This window comes from Trichosurus vulpecula, chromosome 2, assembly GCF_011100635.1.
Source record: "Trichosurus vulpecula isolate mTriVul1 chromosome 2, mTriVul1.pri, whole genome shotgun sequence".
NCBI classification, from domain to species: Eukaryota; Metazoa; Chordata; class Mammalia; order Diprotodontia; family Phalangeridae; genus Trichosurus; species Trichosurus vulpecula.
In genome coordinates, this window is record NC_050574.1 from 331,984,055 (window position 1) to 332,006,163 (window position 22,109).

The 22,109-nt window shown below is 38.1% G+C and overlaps 1 protein-coding gene across 1 annotated transcript; it reads left to right on the forward strand.

The window, feature by feature from the left end:
- The first annotated feature begins 260 nt into the window (after positions 1 to 260).
- On the forward strand, positions 261 to 20,702 carry LOC118839840 (ropporin-1). The gene is made up of 5 exons (XM_036747352.1): positions 261 to 376; positions 3,053 to 3,170; positions 8,662 to 8,823; positions 20,144 to 20,319; positions 20,636 to 20,702. Exons 1-5 carry the CDS (start codon positions 261 to 263, stop codon positions 20,700 to 20,702), a joined length of 639 nt encoding a protein of 212 aa, XP_036603247.1.
- The last annotated feature ends 1,407 nt before the right edge of the window (positions 20,703 to 22,109 follow it).

Genomic DNA, 22,109 nt, shown 5'->3' on the forward strand with positions numbered 1-22,109 from the left:
TTGCCATTTTTTGTCTTGTCACATACCATATTTATTTTCTCTCTTTGTGTCCTCAGAGCCTAGTACAGGTGTAATCACTTGGCAAATGAGGATTAAAGTGAATGAGACTTTCCAGCTGAGTCTATATGGACAACTGCTCTTGAAAATCCAAAAAATGTGTTTCACAAAGTACCTCTTTAGCCATACCAAATGAATTTTTTATAGATTCAATCTATTTCCATCGATTGTCTGTTTGTTTCTCTCTCATAGGTCAAGTAACTATGCCTCAGACAGACAAGCAAATATGCATACCTCCGGAGCTTCCAGAATTGCTGAAGCAGTTTACCAAAGCTGCCATCCGGACCCAGCCTACGGATCTGATCCAGTGGGCTGCTGAGTAAGTTTCTTTTCTCCAAGAGACCCCATCCTACCGGTCATTCGTCATATCAGGTTCTAAAACTGAAGGTGGTGGGAAAATTCTGCAGAGGTGGGGCAGGTCCGCAGGAACTGGAATTAGGGAGTTGGGCTCCATTCATTACCATAGTCTTTATGGCTTTTGTCTTTGCTCCTTTAAAAATTACAGAAAGCAATATCAAGATGGGTGGGGTGGGGCACCCTCTGAAGCCAGCCAGGCATAACTTCCAGATGCCAGGCTATAAGGCAGTGTCCAAAAGCCCAGGCCACCATTGATGTTTCATTCTTCCTCGGAAAAGTTTGTGCTACCTCTGTGAGTTTCTGTTGGTTCTTGAAGAGGAGAGGGGGGAGTTAAACGCGGATAGAAATGCCTCTTAAGCTTTACAGCAGTCAGTGTTGAGATCCCTCATTTACAAGGCTTTCATTTTCACCATGAACTCATTCTCCCTATCCAGCATCAATATCTAGCAGCCAAACACCAAGAGAGAATAGTTGGAGAAAACGTATTCATCACTCTGAATGTTGGTAGGAAACAAGATAATTGACTGTGGGAGAAGCAAAGAGTAGTCCAGAAAATTCCTCTTACCCCAGCTGTTCTCTCCAATTCAGCTGCAATTCATGTGACAATCAAGAAGAAACTTTTTGAAAGGGGTGGGGGAGGAGAAATGTTTTTGTTTGTTTTTCTTTGGAGTTTTTTTTTTATTGTTGTGGTTCGTTTTAACGTATCTTTGTCATGATTTGACCCCATATCATATACCCATACAACATCTTTCCTAGTCTAGGCCTAGACAGCAAAACTGATTAGATTTGAGCCAAAAACCATACCAAGAACAGTACACTTCAAAGGCATCATGATGGTATTGAAAGAGCACTGACTGGAAGTGGAGGAACTAGGTTCAAATCCTGGCACTCCTTCTTGACTACCTGTGAGACATTAAGAAATTCCCTTAACCTCTCTAGGTCTCAATTTTTTCATCTTAAAATAAGGAGATTGGGTTATAAATGATCTCTAAATTCTATGATGCTATGAGGACACACTTATTTCCCTTCAAGGAGAGACACCAGACACACCTCAAATAATTTGTCAGACAAAATAGCTGTTGTGGAAATAGCTTCACAAAGAAATCAAATCAACTATGAAATAAGTGCTTCTTAGACTCAAATGTGAAGCTGTGTCTGGTAGTAAGTGTTTTGAGTGTATTGGGAGAATTTTGTTTTCATGGAACATTTTGATTATTTTTGAAGCCTAATGAGGATGTTTTTGTTGTGTTTCATTGTTGAGAGAGAAGTATGAGAGAACATTATGGAAGGAAAGATGCAGAGGCTGTAGATGTAGATTTGTAAGACTTACAGAGGGGCTGACAGGTGCTGTAGGGATAATTTGGGAGTGGGGGGAGTAAACTATGTAGAGGAGTATAAACATGCTTAGAGTGGGGGGGCGGGGGGAGGAGTTGGGCAGTGCTAGAGTAAGGATGGTGTTGTAAAGGTACCTCTGAGGAAGTGTAGGGTTTAACCCAGGCCTTACAGAATCTTTGAACTAAAAGTGCTCCAAGTAGGCTTAATATTCTTGGGTTGGCACCATGCTTTTACAAATAAAACAAATGAGCCAGTAATATTTACTCAAGAGGCTTCATCTGTCAATAAAAAATACTGTTTAGTTTTCTCAACCTAAATTGAAATATTACATTGAGGCTGGAACTTGTAGCTCCAGGAAACAAATTTTCTCTGGCATAATCAGATAATATTTGTTATGTACTGTGTAGTAGCTTTAAATTCTATTTTATTTTGCCTGTGATGCTATTCTATAATAAAATAAATTGCATTCTTCTTATTGTCCCTGACATTTACAGCAGAAATTGTTCCTGTGTTGTAGCCAGTTTGATTTGGTACTGTATCTTATATTTTAGCTCCTTGAGATTTCCCTAGAAATCAATGTGCTATTTAAATATGACAAAAGAGAATGGAACTTTATTAATGCTTAAAGGGCGAAAAATACTTTAAAAGCAATTAATTTTTACTCATAGACCTGTGGTACTTTGGAAAATATAGAAACACAAAATAATTGCAAAAACATTTATATTTAATTTATTGCAAACGAGCATTACCCAGCGTACATGTGCCACACACGAAAAGAGAGGGGGACTTTCGTAAATGGAACAGTGCCCTTAGATGCCCTCAGGGTATGTTCTAGCCCTGTATAAATCTCAGTTTCAATGCTGGTGAAGCGTCTTCATTCAAGGACTTTATTCCTTTCTTGTTTGGTCCTCAAGAGTGTGGGAATGAGTAGTTTCTCCTTCCCTCTGTGGTGTTACTTATCACAGAGAGGCAAAGAAGGTACTAAAAAAATAAAATAGAAGAGCAGAAGTTTTGAATCCTTGATTAACCAATAAGGAAATTTTCTCCAGGGAAAGGTCCCTTGCAAACAACAAAAATAAGTCTTAAGGAAAGTCTGTGGGGCTGGCTGAAATCATGTCCTTATGCACCAATGAATTCTAAACAAACATGGGCTTGATCCCTGTGTCCAGAGAGTCAGCCTATCCTTCTATGTATTAAACAAAGGAAAGAAGAAGAAAAAAGCCTCTCCTCCCTTCCCCTCAACAGGTTCCCAATGTAACTACCAGTCGCCAAAGTAAAGAACACGTGTCTTTTTTCACTTTAGCTATTTTGGGGCTATGTCCCGTGGAGAGATTCCTCCAGTGAGAGAGCGATCTGAGCGAATCCCACTGTCTAATTGGGCTGAACTCACACCTGAACTGCTAAAGATCCTACATTCTCGGGTAAGAGGTCCCTGATGAAGTAGGTAGGAAAATATATAGACTGCTTAAAAGCTGTGAGTCCAAGCAGCCGGACCAATTAATCACCATTCTAAAATACATGACCATGAGCTATGACTATATCTTGCTTTGAGAAATGGTAGTGTTAAAAACAAAAATAATGGCACAGCAGTGCTGCGGTCCTGCTCCAAGCTATCGGTGCTCATAAACAAGGTGAGAGCAGGCTGGGCACTTTTCCATGATGTAAGTCATATAAGTTAGCTGGCCCAGGAGCTGATCCAACTAAGGTTCCCTACCTCCCACTCCTGCAAAAAAAAAAGAGGTGCAAAATATATTCATATGACTCCCTAGGTATCTTAACACACACATTATAAAGATACACTTCTGAGGAAATCTAGGAAGCAAATTGGTGGAGCATGGTAAAAAATCAATTGAATGAAGACAATGGGAGCAAAAACCAAAGAAATATTGTCATTAGAATGTTCTACAAACTACCTGGGCAGAAAGAAGAAATAAATGAGTTTGGGAAACAAATCATAAGCCTGGCACAGAGAAATGATATAGTAGTTGGGGGTGGGGGTGGAGGTCTTTCAATTATCTAGACATCAGCTGAGGCTTTGTCCTGGGCAGCCTTCATCTGGAGTAACATATTGGATACCACATCTTAGAAAAAACATTGATAAAGATGTTTGAACATTAAATGTCCATAGGATGAAGTAAAGTCAAAAAGCATTTTTAAGTGCTTACCACGTGCCAGACACTGTGTTAAACACTTTAATAATATAAAGAAAAGCAAAAATAGTCCTTGCCCTCGAGGAGCTTACAATCTAATGGCAGAGAAAATATGCAGACATCTATGTACAGACAAGATATATACAGGGACAGTTGGAGATAATCTCAGAGGGAAGGCATTAGCTTTAAGGAAAACCAGGTAAGGCTTCTTGCAGAAGGTGGGATTTTCACTGAGACTTCAAGGAAGTCAGGGAAGCCAGGAGGTAAAAATGAGGAGGGGAAAAATTCTAGCCTTGGGGGAATACTCAGTGAAAATGCACAGTTATGACATGAAGTGTCTTGTGGGAGGAACAGGAAAGAAGACCAGTGTCAATGGATCAACAGATACATTAAAGGGAATGAGGTGCAAAGAAATAAAAGTAGGAGAAGGCTAGCTTATGAAAGGCTTTAAAAACCAGACAAGATTTGATATTTGGTCCTGGAAATAGCAGAGAGTCACTGGAGTTTAGGAAGATCACTTTAATAGTTAAGGAGAAGATAACTGAAGTAGGGAGAACTCAAGTAACGTGATTAGGTGATTGTTGGTCCCCTGAATAGTAACTGAAGTTCAGAAGAGGGGAGGGTTTGGGGAGAAAGATAACAAGTTCTGTTTTATACATGTTGAGTTTAGGGTGTCCATGGGACATCCAGTTTGAGATGTCTAATAGATAGCTGGAGATGTGAGACTGGAAGTCAGTAGAGAGGTTAGGGCTAGAAGGTAAACAGATCTGAGAATGCAGATGACAACTGGATTCATGGAGGTGGATGAAATCACCAAGCAAAATAACATAAGGAAAAGAGAATTGAGCCTAGGACAGAATCTCAGGAGATATCTCCCATTAGTGAGCATGACCTAGATGAAGATCTAGCAAAGGAAACCGAGTTGGTCATTGTCCTTCATTCTCAAAGAGGACCAAAATGACATCACTACGTTGGGGTCAAGGTAGAGTGCATCAGACTGTGGCTGATCAGATCAATGTGAGCTCAGAAGGCTCTGCCACAGGTTGGGCACAAATAATCCACATGAACATTTGGAGTTGAAAACGAAGATCTAGCAAAGGAGACTAAGTAGTGGTCAGGAGGGTAGGAAAATAACCAAGAGAGAATGGTGTCATAAAAACCTAGACAGAAGAGAATACCAAGAAGAGGGAGGGATTGACAGTGTCACAATCTACAGAGGTCTAGAAGGATGATGACTGAGAAAAGGCTGTTAGATTTGGCATCTGGAGAAAGCACTTCCAATTAAATGATAAGGTCTGAAGCCAGACTACAGAGAGCTGAGAAGAGAGTGATAGGAAAGGAAGTGTAGGCACCACAAAAGAGATCTAGAATGATAGCTAGCAGTGCTGGACACACCAAGTAAAAGATTTTTTGAGGTTACGGGAAATAATAGGTGTATTTGTAGGCATCAATGAAACCGCCCATATTCTGGGAGATATTGATGATTAGTGAGAGGGGTGGGGATGATCAGCTGGAGAAGATGGGATGAAATGAAACTGCGTGATAGAGGGGTTTGCCTTGCCAAGGAGAAGAGCCACATCTTTGTACGAGAAGAGGGTGAAAGAGGAGATCTTGGGGGAAGGCATATGAGTGATGGGCAGTGAGGAGGAAATGAGGGAGCTCTTAAATCTTGGCATATGGCCCCAGTTTTTCCAGTGAAATATGAGGCAAGATTCTCAGCTAAGAGGGTGTAAGGAGGAGGAAGAATGAAAGGTTTGAATAAAGATGACAAGATTTGGAAAAGCCATCATGGTGAGTGGGAATATGAAATAATTAGAGAAGTATAAAAGGATTGTCTTGCCACAGTGAGAACTCAATTGAGATTATTTAACATAAAATTTGTAGTGGACCCAGGCAGCTTGATTTCACAATTTTCTCTAGGTTTTTTTTTGGGGGGGGGGTGCGGTGCTTCTCAGCAGCAGATGAATAGGAGCAAAAGCAGTAGATAGTGGGAAATCTAAGACTGAGGCTTGGCAGGGCAAGATCAACATAAAATACAGGGGCAAGGGACTCAAGAGAACAGAACAGTATAGAGTTAAATTGGTTTACCAAGGAGTCAAGATGGGGAAGGGAAGAGAGTATAACCAGGGCAGGGGCGATGGTCTTGGAAGGAACTGAGAGTTGGAGGGATTAGCAGTTATGGTGAGGACAGAGAACAGGGCTGGGACTAAGGCAGAAGGAAAGATGAAATAAAAAAAAAGATTAAGATCACATAAAAGAATTTTAGAGTTCATAAACATGGAAGTGGAATACTTGTGGGTAATGATGAGATTAAAGGTGATGGGCCTTGAGCTCATGTCATATGAGGATTATTTGAAAAAACTAGAGGTATTTAGCCTAAACAAGAGAAGACAGGGAAGGATATGACAACTAACTACCTTTTCAAGTATGTATAGGGCTATCATTTGGAGAGTTACTATTAGCTTTATTCTGTTAGGCCTCAGGGAGCAGAAAAAGGAACAATGCAAAGCTGCAAAGAGGCAGATTTAGGCTTGCTTTCAGGAAAGACTTCTTAACAATTAGAGCATTCCAGAAGTAGATTGGGCAGCCCTTGGGAAGTAGTAGGTACTTTCTCACTAGAGAGACTTAAGCTAAAACTTGTCAACTGTGTTATAAAGGGACTTCCTATTCAGGGACAGGATGACCTACATGGCTTCTGGCAACCCTTCTAGTCCCAACATCATTATCCTGTTCGGTGTTTCACAGTACACACACACACACACACACACACACACTCTCTCTCTCTCTCTCTCTCTCTCTCTCTCTCTCTCTCTCTCTCACACACACACACACACACACACACACACACAAACACACACTCTCTCTCTCTCTCTCTCTCTCTCTCTCTCTCTCTCTCTCTCTCTCACACACACACACACACACACACACACACACACACACCCTTGCTCTGCTTAGCCATGATTTGTATCAAGACATGACTTGAGAATTGGTACACCAAGATATTGGTACACTCCTGAACACCTTCATTGTGTGATCCCTGGGGATTTCTTAGAAAATAAGCCTTTATGAGGAAGTGCAACATATCAAATCAGAGAACTAGGAGCTGATCCTAGCTCTACCACGAACTATAGCTAAGTGACCTTGGAGAACTCATTCAGCTTCTTGCTTCCCTATGATCTGGTTTCCCAGTTTGTCCAACAGTAGTACTCGGCACTGACTGATCTCCCTCACAGGGATGTTGTTAGGATGGGATGAGATGCAAATGTGAAAGCACTTTAGAAAGTGAAAAGAGATAGAAAAAGGTTGCCATCTCAAATCCTTCTGAAAAATGGGTCAGAAATAAATCCATAAACTGTGAAGTTTTGATTAAAAACTTATTTGGGAGTGGAAGGAGTTTAATTTCTATAATTCTTGTTGGGGTAGCTCTGTAATACAGTGGATAGAACACTGAGCTTGAAGTCAGGAAGACCTGAGTTCCTAGCTGTGTGACCCTGGTCAAGTCTTTCAATCTCTGTTTGCCTCAGTTTCCTCATCTCTAAAATGGGGTTAATAATAGCACCTACCTCCCAGGATTGTGATAAGGATCAATGAAATAATAATTGTAAAATACCTAGCATAGTGCCTGGTACATAGTAAGGGCCATAGAAATGTGTTAGTGATAATTGTTTTTGTACTCATTGTTATGATTATTAACATTCCACTATGCAAATAGATTAGGTACACAATACATAGTAGTAAATAACCATAGTAATCTATTGTTGGATAAACCCAAACAGAGAAGTTTTGAGAGTAATAACTCACCATTTGACAAAAATTGCTGGGGAAACTGGAAAGCAGCTTGGCAAAAACTAGGCATAGACCAACATCTCACACCATGTACCAAAATAATGTCAAAATAAGTAAATGATTTAGACATAAAGGGTGATATCATGAATAAATTAGGGGAGCATGGAAAAATGTACCTGTCATGTCTATGGATAAGGGAAGAGTTTATGACCAAATAAGACACAGAAAGGATCAAGGGAAGCAAAATGGATAATTTTGATTACATGAAATTAAAGTTTTTGTGCAAATAAAACAATGCCTCCAAAATTAGAAGGAAAGCAGGAAACTTGGGGGGCGGGGTGGATTTTTTTAGCGAGTTTGTCTGATAAAGGCCTCATTTCTCAAATGTATAGGGAACTGAGCCATATTTATAAAAATAAGATCAATTCCCCAGTTGAAAAATGGTGAAAGGATGTGAAAAAGTTTTCAAAAGAAGAATTAAAGCTATCAATTATTGTTCAGTCATTTCAATTGCATTCAACTTTCTCTGACAAAGAAAACCCATTTGGGCTTTTCTTGGCAGACTGGAGTGGTTTGCCATTTCCTTCTCCCCCTTGTTTTACAAATGAGGAAACTGAAGCAAACAGGATTAAGTGACTTGGCCAGGGTCAACAGCTAGTTAAGTGTCTGAGGTCAAATTTGAACTCAGGTCTTCCTGATTCTGGGCCCAGGCCTCTATCTAGTTTGCCACCTAGCTGCCCCTGAAAGGAAAAAAGCTATCAATAGTCATTTGAAAAAATGCCCTAAATCACTACTGATTAGAGAAATGCAGCTAGGTGGCACAGTGGATAGAACTCTAAATTATAAAAAATGAATGTTAAATGTTAAAAATAATTAAAAAAAGAAAAAAAAATCCACTATCCAGAAGTCAAGATCCCAATGGATCTTAAATTTGTCAGCCTGCCTCATCCTCTGTATGGGTTGTTCTTCTCCACAGGTAGCTGGAAGGCTGATCGTACATGCTGATGAATTGGCCCAGATGTGGAAGGTGCTGAGTCTCCCAACAGATCTATTTAACAGTGTGATGAATGTGGGTCGCTTCACTGAAGAGATTGAATGGCTCAAGTTTTTAGCTCTGGCTTGCAGTTCTCTTGGAGTTGTAAGTTACCTTTAGCCTTTTATTTTTTTGGGGGGGAGGGATCTCCCTCTCTGGATGATGCCAGGAAGGTGTCAGGAGGTGGGGAACAGAGAAGAGAGGAAAGGAAGACAAAGGAGGCTTAATATTCTCTGTATATACTTTCAGTTCTCCATCTTCCAAGCAGGGGTTGCTGCTGAAATCTGATTTTTCCAGATACTCTGGCTTCTATTTCTAGTTTGTTTCTGTGCTCAGCAACCAGAAAGGGGAAAGAGAGAAACTCGAACTAGGCCACCATTATGGACATTTCATCCTTATATTTTCCAAGTGCAAACTTGTATTTACTTTGTTATGTTTCTCTTGACTCCTATGTTTGTATTTCATGATCTCTGTGCAGCTCTAGTCTTTTCATCAGAAATGTTTGGAAATCCTATTTCATTAAAAGTCTGTTCCCCACACCACCCCACCATGATAGAACTATATTGTTTTGCTGAGTAAGTTACTCTTGGTTGTAAGTCTTTGTCTTTTCCTTTTGGAATACTGTGTTCCATGTTCACTGCTCCTTTGAGTGGCAGTTGCTAAATCTTGTGTGATCCTGACTGTGGTTCCTTAGTACTTAAACTTTTTCTTTCTAGCAGCTTATATTTTTTTTCTTTGACTTGTAAGCTCTGGATTTTGGTTATGATGTTCCTAGGAGTTTTCATTTTGGGGTTTCTTTCAGGAGGCAGCTAGGGGCAGTATAGTTGATAGAGTGTTAGACTTGGAGTCAGGAAGACTTGAGTTCAAATATGAACTCATTTTCTAGCTATATGACTCTGGTCAAGTGACTTAGCCTCTGTCTGTCTGTTTCCTTATTTGTAAGCACCTCTCAGGGTTGTTGGGTCTTCCTGATCTATTTCTTGCCACTGGACACAGATGGCTCCAAAGGAGAGAGTGAGGCAGGTGACTTTGCACAGCCCTGTCTCACTTCACTTGCAAGTTATGACATCACCTTCCTAATGTCATGGTCCTCTTCGAGAATGAAGGACAAACAGCCTGTGAGTAGTAGTAGCTGCCCCACTGGGGACCCAAATGGCCAGTTCCAGTTGGGCAATGCAGACTCTTTCTTCCTTCCTCCCTCCCTCATCTCCCTCTCTCCACATAGGGAGTCATGCTCGTATCTGAGAGTGCTCTATCCAAGGGAATATAAATTTTGATTGCTGAAACCGTGCGAGAGATCTTGGGGTTCACAGGCTAAATTTATTTTGAAGGACTATGCCTTAAATCCAAATCACTCTGGCCCTCATTGATTGACCAACAGTAAGTTCTTGCCCAAGCCTCACAGGGTCATTTTTTGGGTTCTGATGGATCAGAGCAAGTGTAAATAGTGATTGTTTCTGTTTTGGCCAGAAACCTTGAGGGTCTTCCCCTTTGACTAGGTAAAAAAGGCCATTCTTTGTCTCAATTCTTACTTAGCCTTAATCATTGAATGGGTATTGCCTCAGACAAACTGAGACCTAGGAAAGACCTTAGCTTTAAAAGGCCAAGGTCTCCCACTGCATCCTGGGCCATCTCCAGTCTTCCTGATCTTCATCTTGCCACTGGGCCCAGATGGCTCCAGAGGGGAGAGTGAGGCTAGCGACTTGGAACATCCTTGCCTCACTTAAATCCAACTCATTTGCAAGTCATGACATCACCTTCTTGTTATCACGGTCCTCTTCTAGAAGGAAGGACAAGCAACAACCACCTGGCCTCATGATAGCTCTTTATCTTTTGTTTGTTTGTTTAGTTATTCTTCCAGGCATCTGCTCTGGACCTCTGGTGATGCTAGCCTAGGTAGTGCAGTGGATAGAGCACCCACTCTGGAGTCAAGAGGACCTGAGTTCAAATCTGACCTCAGACACTTATCAGTTGTGTGACCCTGGGCAAGTCCCTTACTATTTGAGAGTTGAATCTATGATCTTGGCCCTTTGGGAGACCTATTGTGCTGCTTTCCTGGGCTAGAGACTGAGTCCACAATCTGTTCTGAGAGACTATTTCCCCTCAATGCCACGTAGAGGAAGGCAGTGATAAACTGTATTTTACACACACACACACATTTTGTATTGATGTGCTATAAGAATTCTGTGTCTAGGAAAGCTTCGGTACAAGAAGTCTTTGTTCCATTCATCATTCGTTTAACAAACATTTATTGAGCACATTTCATATGCAAGGCACTACACTAGATCTTGCACATTGCAAAAAATTGCTTGAATGATGAAAGTAAGGCTTCTTGTATGACAGTGGAAGGAAGGGCTGGAGGAGCCATTGGAGTGGAGCAAGTGGACAAAAACAAGAGAATAAATCAGAATGAAAGGAACCAAGAAGAGCAGCTAGTGAGATTAGGGACATGGCATAATCAGGGTTACCTCACATGATTCAAATGGAATCTCACCTGCTGTCATCTTGCTCTGTCATATCCACAACTCTATATCCTCCTCCTCTTTTGTCCAGTCTGCCCTCCTACTAAGATTTCACCCATCTTCATACTTCCCAGTCCAAAAGAGCTTACATCATTTCAGAAGCCCAGGAACATCATACGTTAAAGGACGATGATGCCAATCCATCAGACAATTGTAACGTTTTATCAGCTTCACTCTTATTCAACCTGTTATCTGGTTGGTCACTCAGTACTGCTAATATTTCACTTGTCCCTAGATTGTGGGAAGTGTTCATCTGTACACCTGCTTTAATAAGTATGCCACTACCCTAGCGTGTATATTAGCCATGTTTATAGACCAGGGTAAGTAATCCTTTGGACATATTTTCTTCTAGTGTTTCCGCCCCTGTTCCCATCTCATTTATAAAATTCTGAGACTATTCATGTATCAAAAGCTAGGTTTGTCTGAAAAAAATAAATCTACAGGAGCAGTCTCAACTCTGAATGAGTCTCTTAAATTTTCTTTAAGAAAAAAATTTTACTCTGATATGACAATCCTTCATTCATACTACTGGCAAAATCATTCATTTTTCTATTTGGTTTTCCCCTCAATCTCACAACGTGGCACAGCATCTCATAGGGTAGCATTTAAATTCAGAGCCTTTATTTTCTGAGAATAAATACTGAAGAAACAACTGGCTTCTCGATGCTATCACTAAATTAGTACATAGTATGCCCAATAGAATGGATTGTGTCCTAGATTTCAGCATTATTTATGTGTTAGCCTGTGCCAGCAGTGGCGTGAATATATGATGAAGTAATTGACACAAAAAGACAAAGACATGGGGCTAGGTGAGTCGTATAGTCAAGCTATAGACTGATTTTGATGGAGCTACTGACCGTATTTTATACAGGTTAATTGCTGAGTCATCCTGACTTCAAAAAAGAGTAAAATAAAGCATTGGTTAAGTTTTTTAATCTCCTTGTTCTTGGGAGCGAGACACTATTTTTCCTCAAGGCTAACCAAATTGAAACATTTATGTTCTCTCCTATATAGATAACCAGACTGAAACATTTCTGTCATCTTCCATGTAGATAATCAGCTACAAAGGCAGGTTTTCTTTGCCAAGTCTTCTTATCCTAAAAACTGGCCTTGCCATGCATAGACCCATTCTCAGCTGACCCTGCCTTGCAGAGGTCTAAGAGGCCTAAACAGGATATAGCTGGCTCCCCACATCTCCCCCCTTTTTATTCTGTAATTTTAAGTGGCTTAAACATAGCGTTCATTATCCTAAGGACAAAAAGTAGACAAAAAATTACCATGACCAAAGAATATAAAGTAGTGTATGAAAAATAGTCAAAAATACATTATTAGGGGCAGCTAGGTGGCGCAGTCAGTAGAGCACCGGCCCTGGAGTCAGGAGGACCTGAGTTCAAATCCGGCCTCAAACACTTGACACATGTACTAGCTGTGTGACCTTGGGCAAGTCACTTAACCCCAACTGCCCTGCCAAAAAGCAAAAAAAAAAAAAATACATTATTAAATGGGTTAAAGTTTCTGAAAATATCGATAATTGTTTTTGCTACCCACTCTGGATCAATACCAGGAAAAGAGTCATTTCACTATTTCAGCATTCCAATCAATCCACCCCCTTTCTCTTTTGTAGACACTTCACCATTGTAGATACATGTGAATTCTTCCCCTTAACCATCACCCATTTAAGTAAATATGGGAAGGATTGATCAACACATTGACAAATCAAAGGGGGCAGTCTCCTTTATGAATATAGATACATAGACTCAAAAAGAAATAAAAAATGCAATTGTCTTTTTAAGATTCAAAAAGTCTTTTCTTATGCAGCTGTCTGTCAGGGAACATTGTCAATACAATCTTCTGGTCCTTGGTATTTGTTCCAGCCGTCTCCAGCACAGAATCTTCTTCTTCTTGTCTTCTTATAGGAATCAGCTTTCTGTCCATTCTCCTACAAGAGTGATCTTAGCACAATTTTAAATGATCATTTCTAATCTTTATAACCCTGATCATCTTTACAAACTCAAAATTTGAACCATAGCCAATTGTCATATTTAAGAAATTCACATCAAAAGCCAGTATCTCACACTTGACGTACATCCATTATTAATTTCCTCACTAGGATCATGAGATGTCACTTAAGGAATTAGGAACAGGCTTCAGTACGTACATAAATACATTAAATTGTCAGTTTTTAACACCAATGCATATAGAATCTTAACCTTTTAGTCATGCCATGTTTCTTTGATGGCATTTACAAAATAAACCACAAACCTCTTTTTTTAAGCATCATTAATTGTAACAAAACTTTAGATAAGCAAATAACAAAATAACATTCTCCCATTGCTTAAGGAACATTTACAAAGCGAGCCCTACTTGGCTTGCATGCATTTCTACCCTTGTTGATAAAATTTTACTAAGTTGGTGAAAAAGTCCTTAAGTAACACTAATTCCAGAGTATATAACAAACAAAGTTTCTAGTTATTGCAGAATTCTTAGATATCACAAAGTTTCTTAGTCAAAAAGATGTTGTATACTGCTCTTAGAATCCTTTTAAACAAAGAGAACATCTTAAGGTGAGTCTTAAGCAGGTTGTATAAATTTCCGCACATATTCTAGTTCTAGATAAAAATAAGATTAGATTGCCTAGTAAGATAACACAAAAGAGCTTATATCTTGTACTAACAACTTGTTCTGATCACAGAAATTTGCTATAGAAGGAAAAAGCAGGGACATGTGACATACCCAATATGATAGGATAAAACATCCTTGCTTTGTTTAAACTCAGATCTTCAATGCAGGTAACTATATCCAAATTCAAACTCAAACCAAAATTAGTTATGGTCCCAAGTGCCTTTTGCCTTAAGCAGCAAGTTTCACCAATCACAGCTCAGAGCCAGATACAGAGCTTCAATAAGCAATAAAGATTTACCAGGACTCACATGCATAAGGGATTTCATTTAACAGCTTTCCCTCTCAAATTTAAACTTGTCTTGGTGTAAAAGCCAATTGTTAGAATCTTTTCTATCTATTGTACATAAACTTGTGACTTCTCAGCAAGCTAAGTTCATTGTTTAGGACCTACATAAATCACACAAGTTCTTTTCAGGGGGCTGATGAACTAGTCCACAGACATGGTTTACAGGGGCCGTGGCAATTTTACAAAATAAGGAGTAGTAACATGGATCTCAGGAAGGGGTTAATAGAAAAACCTTGGGCCTGTCTGCTATCTTTTGCCTTTTCTCTGAGCACACTTATTCAAGGTCGAGGCTTTCTAAAAATCATGCAAAGGATTTTACAAAACTTTTCTTCATAAACTTATTTCTCTTTCTCAGAAACAGCTTACAATTTATCCTGATATTATTATTAATTTCTAAGTATTAAACAATTCTTAAATCTGATCATCAAAACTTTTCCACATAATTGAAGAGAAAAAATAAGAAAACTAAACATAGTTTTGTAAATACTAGACTTAAGCTTAATTAACAAACTCACAAATTTCCTAAATGATAGCAAAACGATTAAAGACAAAATTTGGTAATTTATGAGTTCTTAAATTACAACACTACAAAATATTATAATACATGGTCAACTAGAATCATTTAAAAGTTTTCTAACTCAGTACAATTCTTAACCTAACAACATTTAGATTATAAAAGAAATTGCTTTTCTGACAACACAGATGATACACAATTGCTTACCAAGTTATGCAATAAGGAAAATTTTAGAAATATAACAATATCATAAACAATTATCATCTATTTAAATTTTAAAACCAAAACCAATTAATTACCATTCTGGTGGCTTTACCTCAGTCAGATATGATCCCAAATTGTCTGATGCAGAGAATCATTCACCTCACATTGAAGAAAATTCACATAAAATTAATGAATATGAAGCAATTATATTCAACTTAAAACAATCTATATTCAAATCGCATTTATTTTATGCCAAGCATTGTGCTAAGCACCTTTATAATCATGAGATCTTTGTAATATCCCTGGGAATGAATTCCACCACCATCCCCTTATTGAACAATAAACTACAGTAAATAGAATTTTCTTGGGGCTATATAGTTAATAAATTTCTCAATGCCAAATAACAATATGTACCTTTTTATTATTCAGATGTACATTTCTAAGTTCCATTCACATTTTTCCTGGGAAAGTTTTACAAACAGTTAGGAATCACCTATTATAAGCAGGTCAGTTTAAAATGTGCTGGGCCAGTAGCCTAACTACTTCTTTTGGCCCAGGTAAAAAGGAAGCCTAAGGAATTTGAATCATTGCTAACAAGGTATAGTCAGTTTCCCTTCTAGGCAGAGGAGTTTGACAATTAATTGAACAGTAATTATAATAACTCACAATAATCAATATATTTACCCTAATCAACATCCATATAAGATTTAATAGAACCCACCCACGAATCTAGCCCAAAAGGTGGGAGGACATGATTCCTTCTATCTCTCTAGAACTTCATTGGTTTTTAACATTAAAACAGTAATCCCCAAAAACCTAGTTAACAATCTTAAAAAGTTTCATAATTATTTTAGCTGTGACCTTCTATTAACTACAGGTAAAGGTAGGAATATCTGGTTTTTTAAATGGCAATTATAAACATAAGACAGGGTTAAGGCTGAGAAAGTAACTTAACCAGTTTTACACAATTGTTTTCATTTTTTAGTTTCAACAAAATTCAGATTAAAAATTTCTTTGTCTAACACTATTTTTAGCTCACAACATTCACTCAAGTTGTACAATATAGGAGAATTTTACTACAATTTAGAAGTACAATAATAGTACAAACAGAAAAATTTCAGATGACATTAGTTGCATTCCCAAATCATTACATATGATTACTAAGCTTACTAAGTAAGCTTACTCTGCGCTTACTAAGAGCAGAGGCTTTTCTTCTCTCCCCACAGTTGCAGAGTTTGGCTGTGGACTGGGGGTGGTCGAGTCAAGGATTTGGGAAAGGGGAGGAGGACTAAGGACCTGGGAGTGCTGGCAAGCTGTAGAGTCCGGCACCTGAATTAAAGGTCCGAGGAGTCATTGAAGAGGGTCCCTGAGGAACCTTTGCTTCCTAATAGGGGTTGCTGGGCTTTGGGAAACTTGGAGCAAAAATTCCAGGTTCTGGTGGTGTGGGAGCAAGGACTTGGGGGCTTGAGAGGAGAGGTTCCTCTGCTTGCCTAGAAGTGTGGGCGTCAGGGCCTCCAGGGGTCCAGGGCTGTTGTCAGTGGGGTATGAGAGGGCAACAAAGTAGCAAAGTAGACGACAGAGCTTTTGTTGCAACATGTATTTTAATTTTTGCAGTTTCAATGTTATTATAATTTAATTTACATAGAGACTTTAGGTGAAAAAACATTAAAATAAAGGGCCTAAATAAGAAAAAGCAGCTAGTAAGCAGGGCAATTATTTTGAAAAGGAGCCAACTCTCTATTGTATATTCACAGCCAAATCACTCTTTAAACTTTCCAAGTAGCAAACTTAGGAAGACCACAGCAAGCTAGAAATATATATCTATTGAGATAGTTCCTATTCTAAGAAGTATTTTTGTTTCTCAGGAAATATAGTAAGTAACAGTCTTTTGGGTAAAATATGTTCAGATTGGCTCTCATTCTCTGCTTTTATTTCTCTATTTTGGAGGCTTTAAGCCACTTTTTTCAAACTCAAATAGGAATGAGGGTCACTAAATTGCACATAAGGATCTCTGTAGTTGTATATATATAAAAACTACTTATTAATTCTATTTATTTATTTAATACCTTTATGTTATTAAGTATTTTCCAATTCTGTTTATAGGATCATTACTAAAGTTCTTAATTCTAAAAATTGGGAAAGCACATTCTAGATTTTTTTAAAGTCCTTTTTCCAGTTTTTTATTTATACTAGTCTCATTGTGATTCTTATTAGCCACACATGAATTAAAACATCTTCGTATATACTTCTGACATTGAGCTGGAATTCTTAACCCCTCAAGGAGTCTATAGATAGATTGGATGGGGATATAAAAAAAATATTTATCTTTTGTCATTTAAACTGATTTTTCTTCACATTCATAAGTGTATTATTATTTTGAAAAAGGTTTCATATGCTTCACCAGATTATCTATGGTTAACAGAATCTGCTAAACAATTTTTAGCTGCTCTAATATTTATTGCAGACCTAGCTCAGTCCAAGACAGGTGAAAATATCTTAATGGTTCTAATTTTAACTCGAGTAAATTTTACTTCTGTGTTCCCTCCTTAAAAACTTTTTTGAAAGTGAGAACCTTGAATGAAATTGGAATGGAGAAAGAAAGAGCATTTTCTTATTTCAACAACTTTAACAACAAAGAGTCAGATAACATACTCTCTTCACACAGAGACACATAACACAAAACAGATACAGACAGAAAATGACAGGATGCACAAAAAGGATTACTAGAAATCCGGCATTTTTATTTTCCCTTTCTACTTTGATAATTCCCAATTAGCTAGTCTACCCCCTAGTGGATTATTGTCATCCATCCCTGGGCTGAGGCTCACAAGATCTCTCTACAACCCCAATATCATGCTTAATTGTTCTTTGTACCATAGGAACTTTTCCTTCTGGAGTAAGACATATTTTTAAAATGTTCCGTATGGAAAAGGCTGACATTGGGAAGTATTCTGGTCCATCTTCCCTTAATCTTTTATTCATTTGTTTTCTGATAATCTCCCATCTTTCTAAATCAATTGTACCTTCTTGTTTTTGCTCTTCTGTTATACAAAAACCTCTTTCTGTTACAATTTTTCTTAATACTTGCAGATACAGATCCCTATCTTTAAATTATATCTGTCCCGTAGTTAAATTTTCTAAATCTACTGTTCTAACTCTCTAAAATTTCTATAGTCCCCAGTAAGCCTGGTGGAGTAATCCTCTTACCTCTTATTTCAATAGCTCCAGAGCCTGTATTGGTAAGACGTTACTTCATCTCTCAAGTCCTCAACTTGTCTCTGTTCCAGGCCCCAACTGTGCCAGCAATGGCGTGAATATATGATGAAGTAATTGACACAAAAAGACAAAGACATGGGGCTAGAAGAGTTGTATAGTCAAGCTGTAGACTGATTTTAATGGAGCTACTGACAGTATTTTATACAGGTTAATTGAGGAGTTATCCTGACTTCAAAGAAGAGTACAATAAAGCATTGATTAAGTTTTTTAATCTCCTTGTTCCTGGGAGCGAGACACTATTTTTCCTCAAGGCTAACCAAATTGAAACACTTATGTTCTCTCCTTATATAGATAACCAGACTGAAACATTTCTGTCATCTCCCATGTAGATAATCAACTACAAAGGCGGTTTTCTTTGCCAAGGCTTCTTATCCTAAAAACTGGCCTTGCCATGCATAGACCCATTCTCAGCTGACCCTGCCTTGCAGAGGTCTAAGAGGCCTAAACAGGATATAGCTGGCTCCCCACATTAGCCCTTATCCCTGGAGAAGTAACCTTTCCCCTTCAGTTTTCTGTCATAGCTGACTCAACAGTGACCATCCTGAGTATCCTTTAGAGATATACTGATAGTTCAGCTATATTACAAATGAAATAATATTTATGAAGCATTTAAAAGGGCCTGCTTTATAGTAGGTACTTAACAAATGCTTGTTCTTTCCTATGTGTCTCTTCACAGCATCTTCCTTTAGGCTAAGCTAAAAGAGGAATAAGAATGCATTAATGGAAAGTCCGGAGAGGTTCATCCCTGCCCCTCCCCTGGGCAAACGGGATACTCTGATAGGTCAAGGACCTTGTCAATGTGGATATTGGGTCTCATCAGGGTAGATGGCAACCCCAAGCTTGCCTTTTCAGTATGTGATTCCTGTCTACATTCTTACATAAATTAGCCAGAGACCTGCCCAACTTGTTGGAAGTCATGTTCTGAGTCCTAAAATTTTTCCCTACCAGTGAACACTTAAACAATCTGCAAGTCTCTCTCACGATATGACCCCCCCCCCTTTTCTGGTCACACATTGCCTTGGTGTGTTGCCTTTCATATCACTTCTTGCACAAAAATCATTTATTGATAATGGGCTGCAGTCTACTTAAACCAAACATGTCTCTTCATTTTCCCTTAGATCATCCCCAACTTTAAAACTTCTGAGATCATATTCATATATTCAGCCATATAGCATCATCAAAAGAATATTGGTGTTAAAAAAAAAGCTGGTTTTCTATGAGGGATGAGCTTGTGATTTTCCTGATACTATCTAGTCAACTCTCTCCCCCTCATATTCAATTTTGAAATCAGCTCATTGTAATGCTTGTCCAAGCCTGATGTACTAATGGACTATTTCACTGGGCTGCCTTTCCACCTGCTTGTGATTGAATCTTGGTAATCCAAAAGGATATCATCTTTTTCTTATATAACTGGTACACTAATAATAACAGATTTAGTGACAGGACCCTACGATATGCTTTTAAAATATACAAAACATACTTATAATCAAATTTAATTATAATATGTAATTATAAGCTTCATTTCTAGAATGCCAATAAAGAAAAGAAGCATATTGTACATATTAAACAATTGTGAGATAGGATGAAACTATTTCAGGCATAAGGATTATAATCCCTCTAGAACAGAAGTTCCTATCCTGTGATCTGTGAACTTAAAAAAAAATTGATAACTTCATTTCAATATAATTGGTTTCCTTTGTGATCCTATGTTTTTTATTTTATTCATTTAAATACATTATTCTAAGAAGAGGTCCACAGGCTTCACCAGACAGTCAAAAGGATCCGTAACACACAAAAAAAGGTTAAGAATTTCTGTTCAAGAATGTGATTTCATTCCCATGCCATTTGATTAATTCAGGTGATACTATTTGTCATCACCTTTCTCCTGCCTAGGCTGGCCTCAAGAATTTAACCACCTATTTTTTTTTTTCCTTTTAATAGACCATAGCCAAAACCCTCAAGATTGTATGTGAAGTTTTATCATCTGAACATGATGGAGGACCTCCCCGAATCCCTTTTAGCACTTTTCAATTTCTTTACACATATATTGCTGAAGTGGACGGGGAGATTTCAGCGTCCCACGTCAGTCGAATGCTGAACTATATTGAACAGGAAGTGTAAGTAAATTTTCATAAACTGAGTGGAAGAATAATGGGAAAGTGATTGTAGCAGGACTTTGATTCATGATAGAACATAGTAAATTACAGTGTTGCTAAAAAATAGGGGATATCATGGAGAACAAAGAAATAGGAAGAGTAGGACATGGCAAAGGAAAAACAGGAAGTGGGGGAAATAAAAGGTGTTAGAGGATTAGAAATAAGAAGGCTAGAGGAATCATGATGAAATGAGGGAGTATTTAATATGTTATGCTTCTTGATAAAATAATGAGTCTGTTAAATGAATTAACTAAGAATATATTTTTGGCCCAAACAGAATCGGTCCTGACGGTTTAATCAAGGTGAATGACTTTACCCAAAATCCCAGGGTACGGCTGGAATAAAAATGCACTCCAGCAATTTTAAAGGAAGGAAGATACAGAGATAATTGTGCTTCAGAATGACTGCACCCCATACAACATCCAATGTCAATTTTCTTGTACAACTGGTACACTAATAAACAATTAGGCAAACGTGTGTGTATGTATGTGTTTAAGAAGTTCTCAGAACATTAATACTGATGTGAGACTAGTGTTCTCTCCTTGCTTTGACCAAGTCCACAAACAGATGAGGCCAGGACTGGAAAAATACCATGAGACAAGTAAAAATGTTAGATTTCAATGAGGGAATGTTTATTTAACACCATTAATGATATGCATGATTTTTATTAAGTTGTATCAGCATGACATAAATGACAAGTGGTTTTTTTTTACATTCAAACACAATTTTTAACTTATCTCCTCATCTTATTACTTTTCCACTATCTATAACGTTGACAATTTTATTAACCCATACATCTTGTAGAAAAGCTAGAGGAACATGGGCTAGATGATAATATAATTGGATGGATTCAGAACTGGCTGAATGTCACCTTGGCAGGAGGTCCATGGTAGCATCCCACAGGGGGCCTGTATCTGGCCCTTTACTGTTTTAACATTTTTATCTTGATGATTTGAAAAAAGGCAAAGATGGCATATTTATCAAATCTGTAGATAAGAAAAAGCTGAGAGGAGTAGCTAGGACACTATGACAGTCCAGGTCCACATCTTTAGAGTCTAAAGCACTGGGCTGAATCTAATAAGCTGAAATTTAATAGGGATAGATAACAACTTTTACTCTTGGTGACAAAACATCACCTTTACAAGGCAGGAAGGTATGATTAGAAAGCAGTTTGTCTGGAAAAAAAATTCAGTGGCCTGAAAAGTCAACAGTGTGACGGCGGGGTGCCCAAGAGTGAATGAGATTTTTAAGCTGCACCAAGAGGCATAAACCAACACCTCCTACCATGTGCCAAGGTATCCAAATGGATGTATGACCTAGATATAAAAAGTCACATCATAGACAAAGGAAGAAATGACCTTGCAGATCTATGAATGGGGAAAAGTTTTGGACTAAAAAAGAGATTTAAAAGGGTCACAGAAGATAAAAATGGACAATTTTGATTACATAAGTTTTTACTTTAATAAAAAAAAAATAGGCCCAATGCAGCTAAGATTAGAAAGGAAACAGCTAGGAAAAATCTTGGCAGCAAGTTTGTGAAAGGTTTTGTTTCCAAAATTATAAGAAACTGGTTAAAATTTATAAGAATTAGAGACAATTCCTCTAATAGATAAATGGCCAAAGAATATGAACTGGCAATTATCTAAGAAAGTCAAGCTATCTATAGCTATATAAAAAAAAATTCTCCAAATCACTAATTATTGGAGAGATAGAAACTAACTCTAACCTCACACCCACAAGCTAAAAAGGAA

Excerpts from the sequence above, each read along its gene's own strand:
- LOC118839840 (XM_036747352.1), top strand. The coding sequence starts at position 261 with ATGCCTCAGACAGACAAGCAAATATGCATACCTCCGGAGCTTCCAGAA. Across the intron at positions 3,171-8,661 it reads TAAAGATCCTACATTCTCGG|GTAGCTGGAAGGCTGATCGT; the intron begins GTAAGAGGTCCC and ends TCTTCTCCACAG. Across the intron at positions 20,320-20,635 it reads AACTATATTGAACAGGAAGT|AATCGGTCCTGACGGTTTAA; the intron begins GTAAGTAAATTT and ends TGGCCCAAACAG.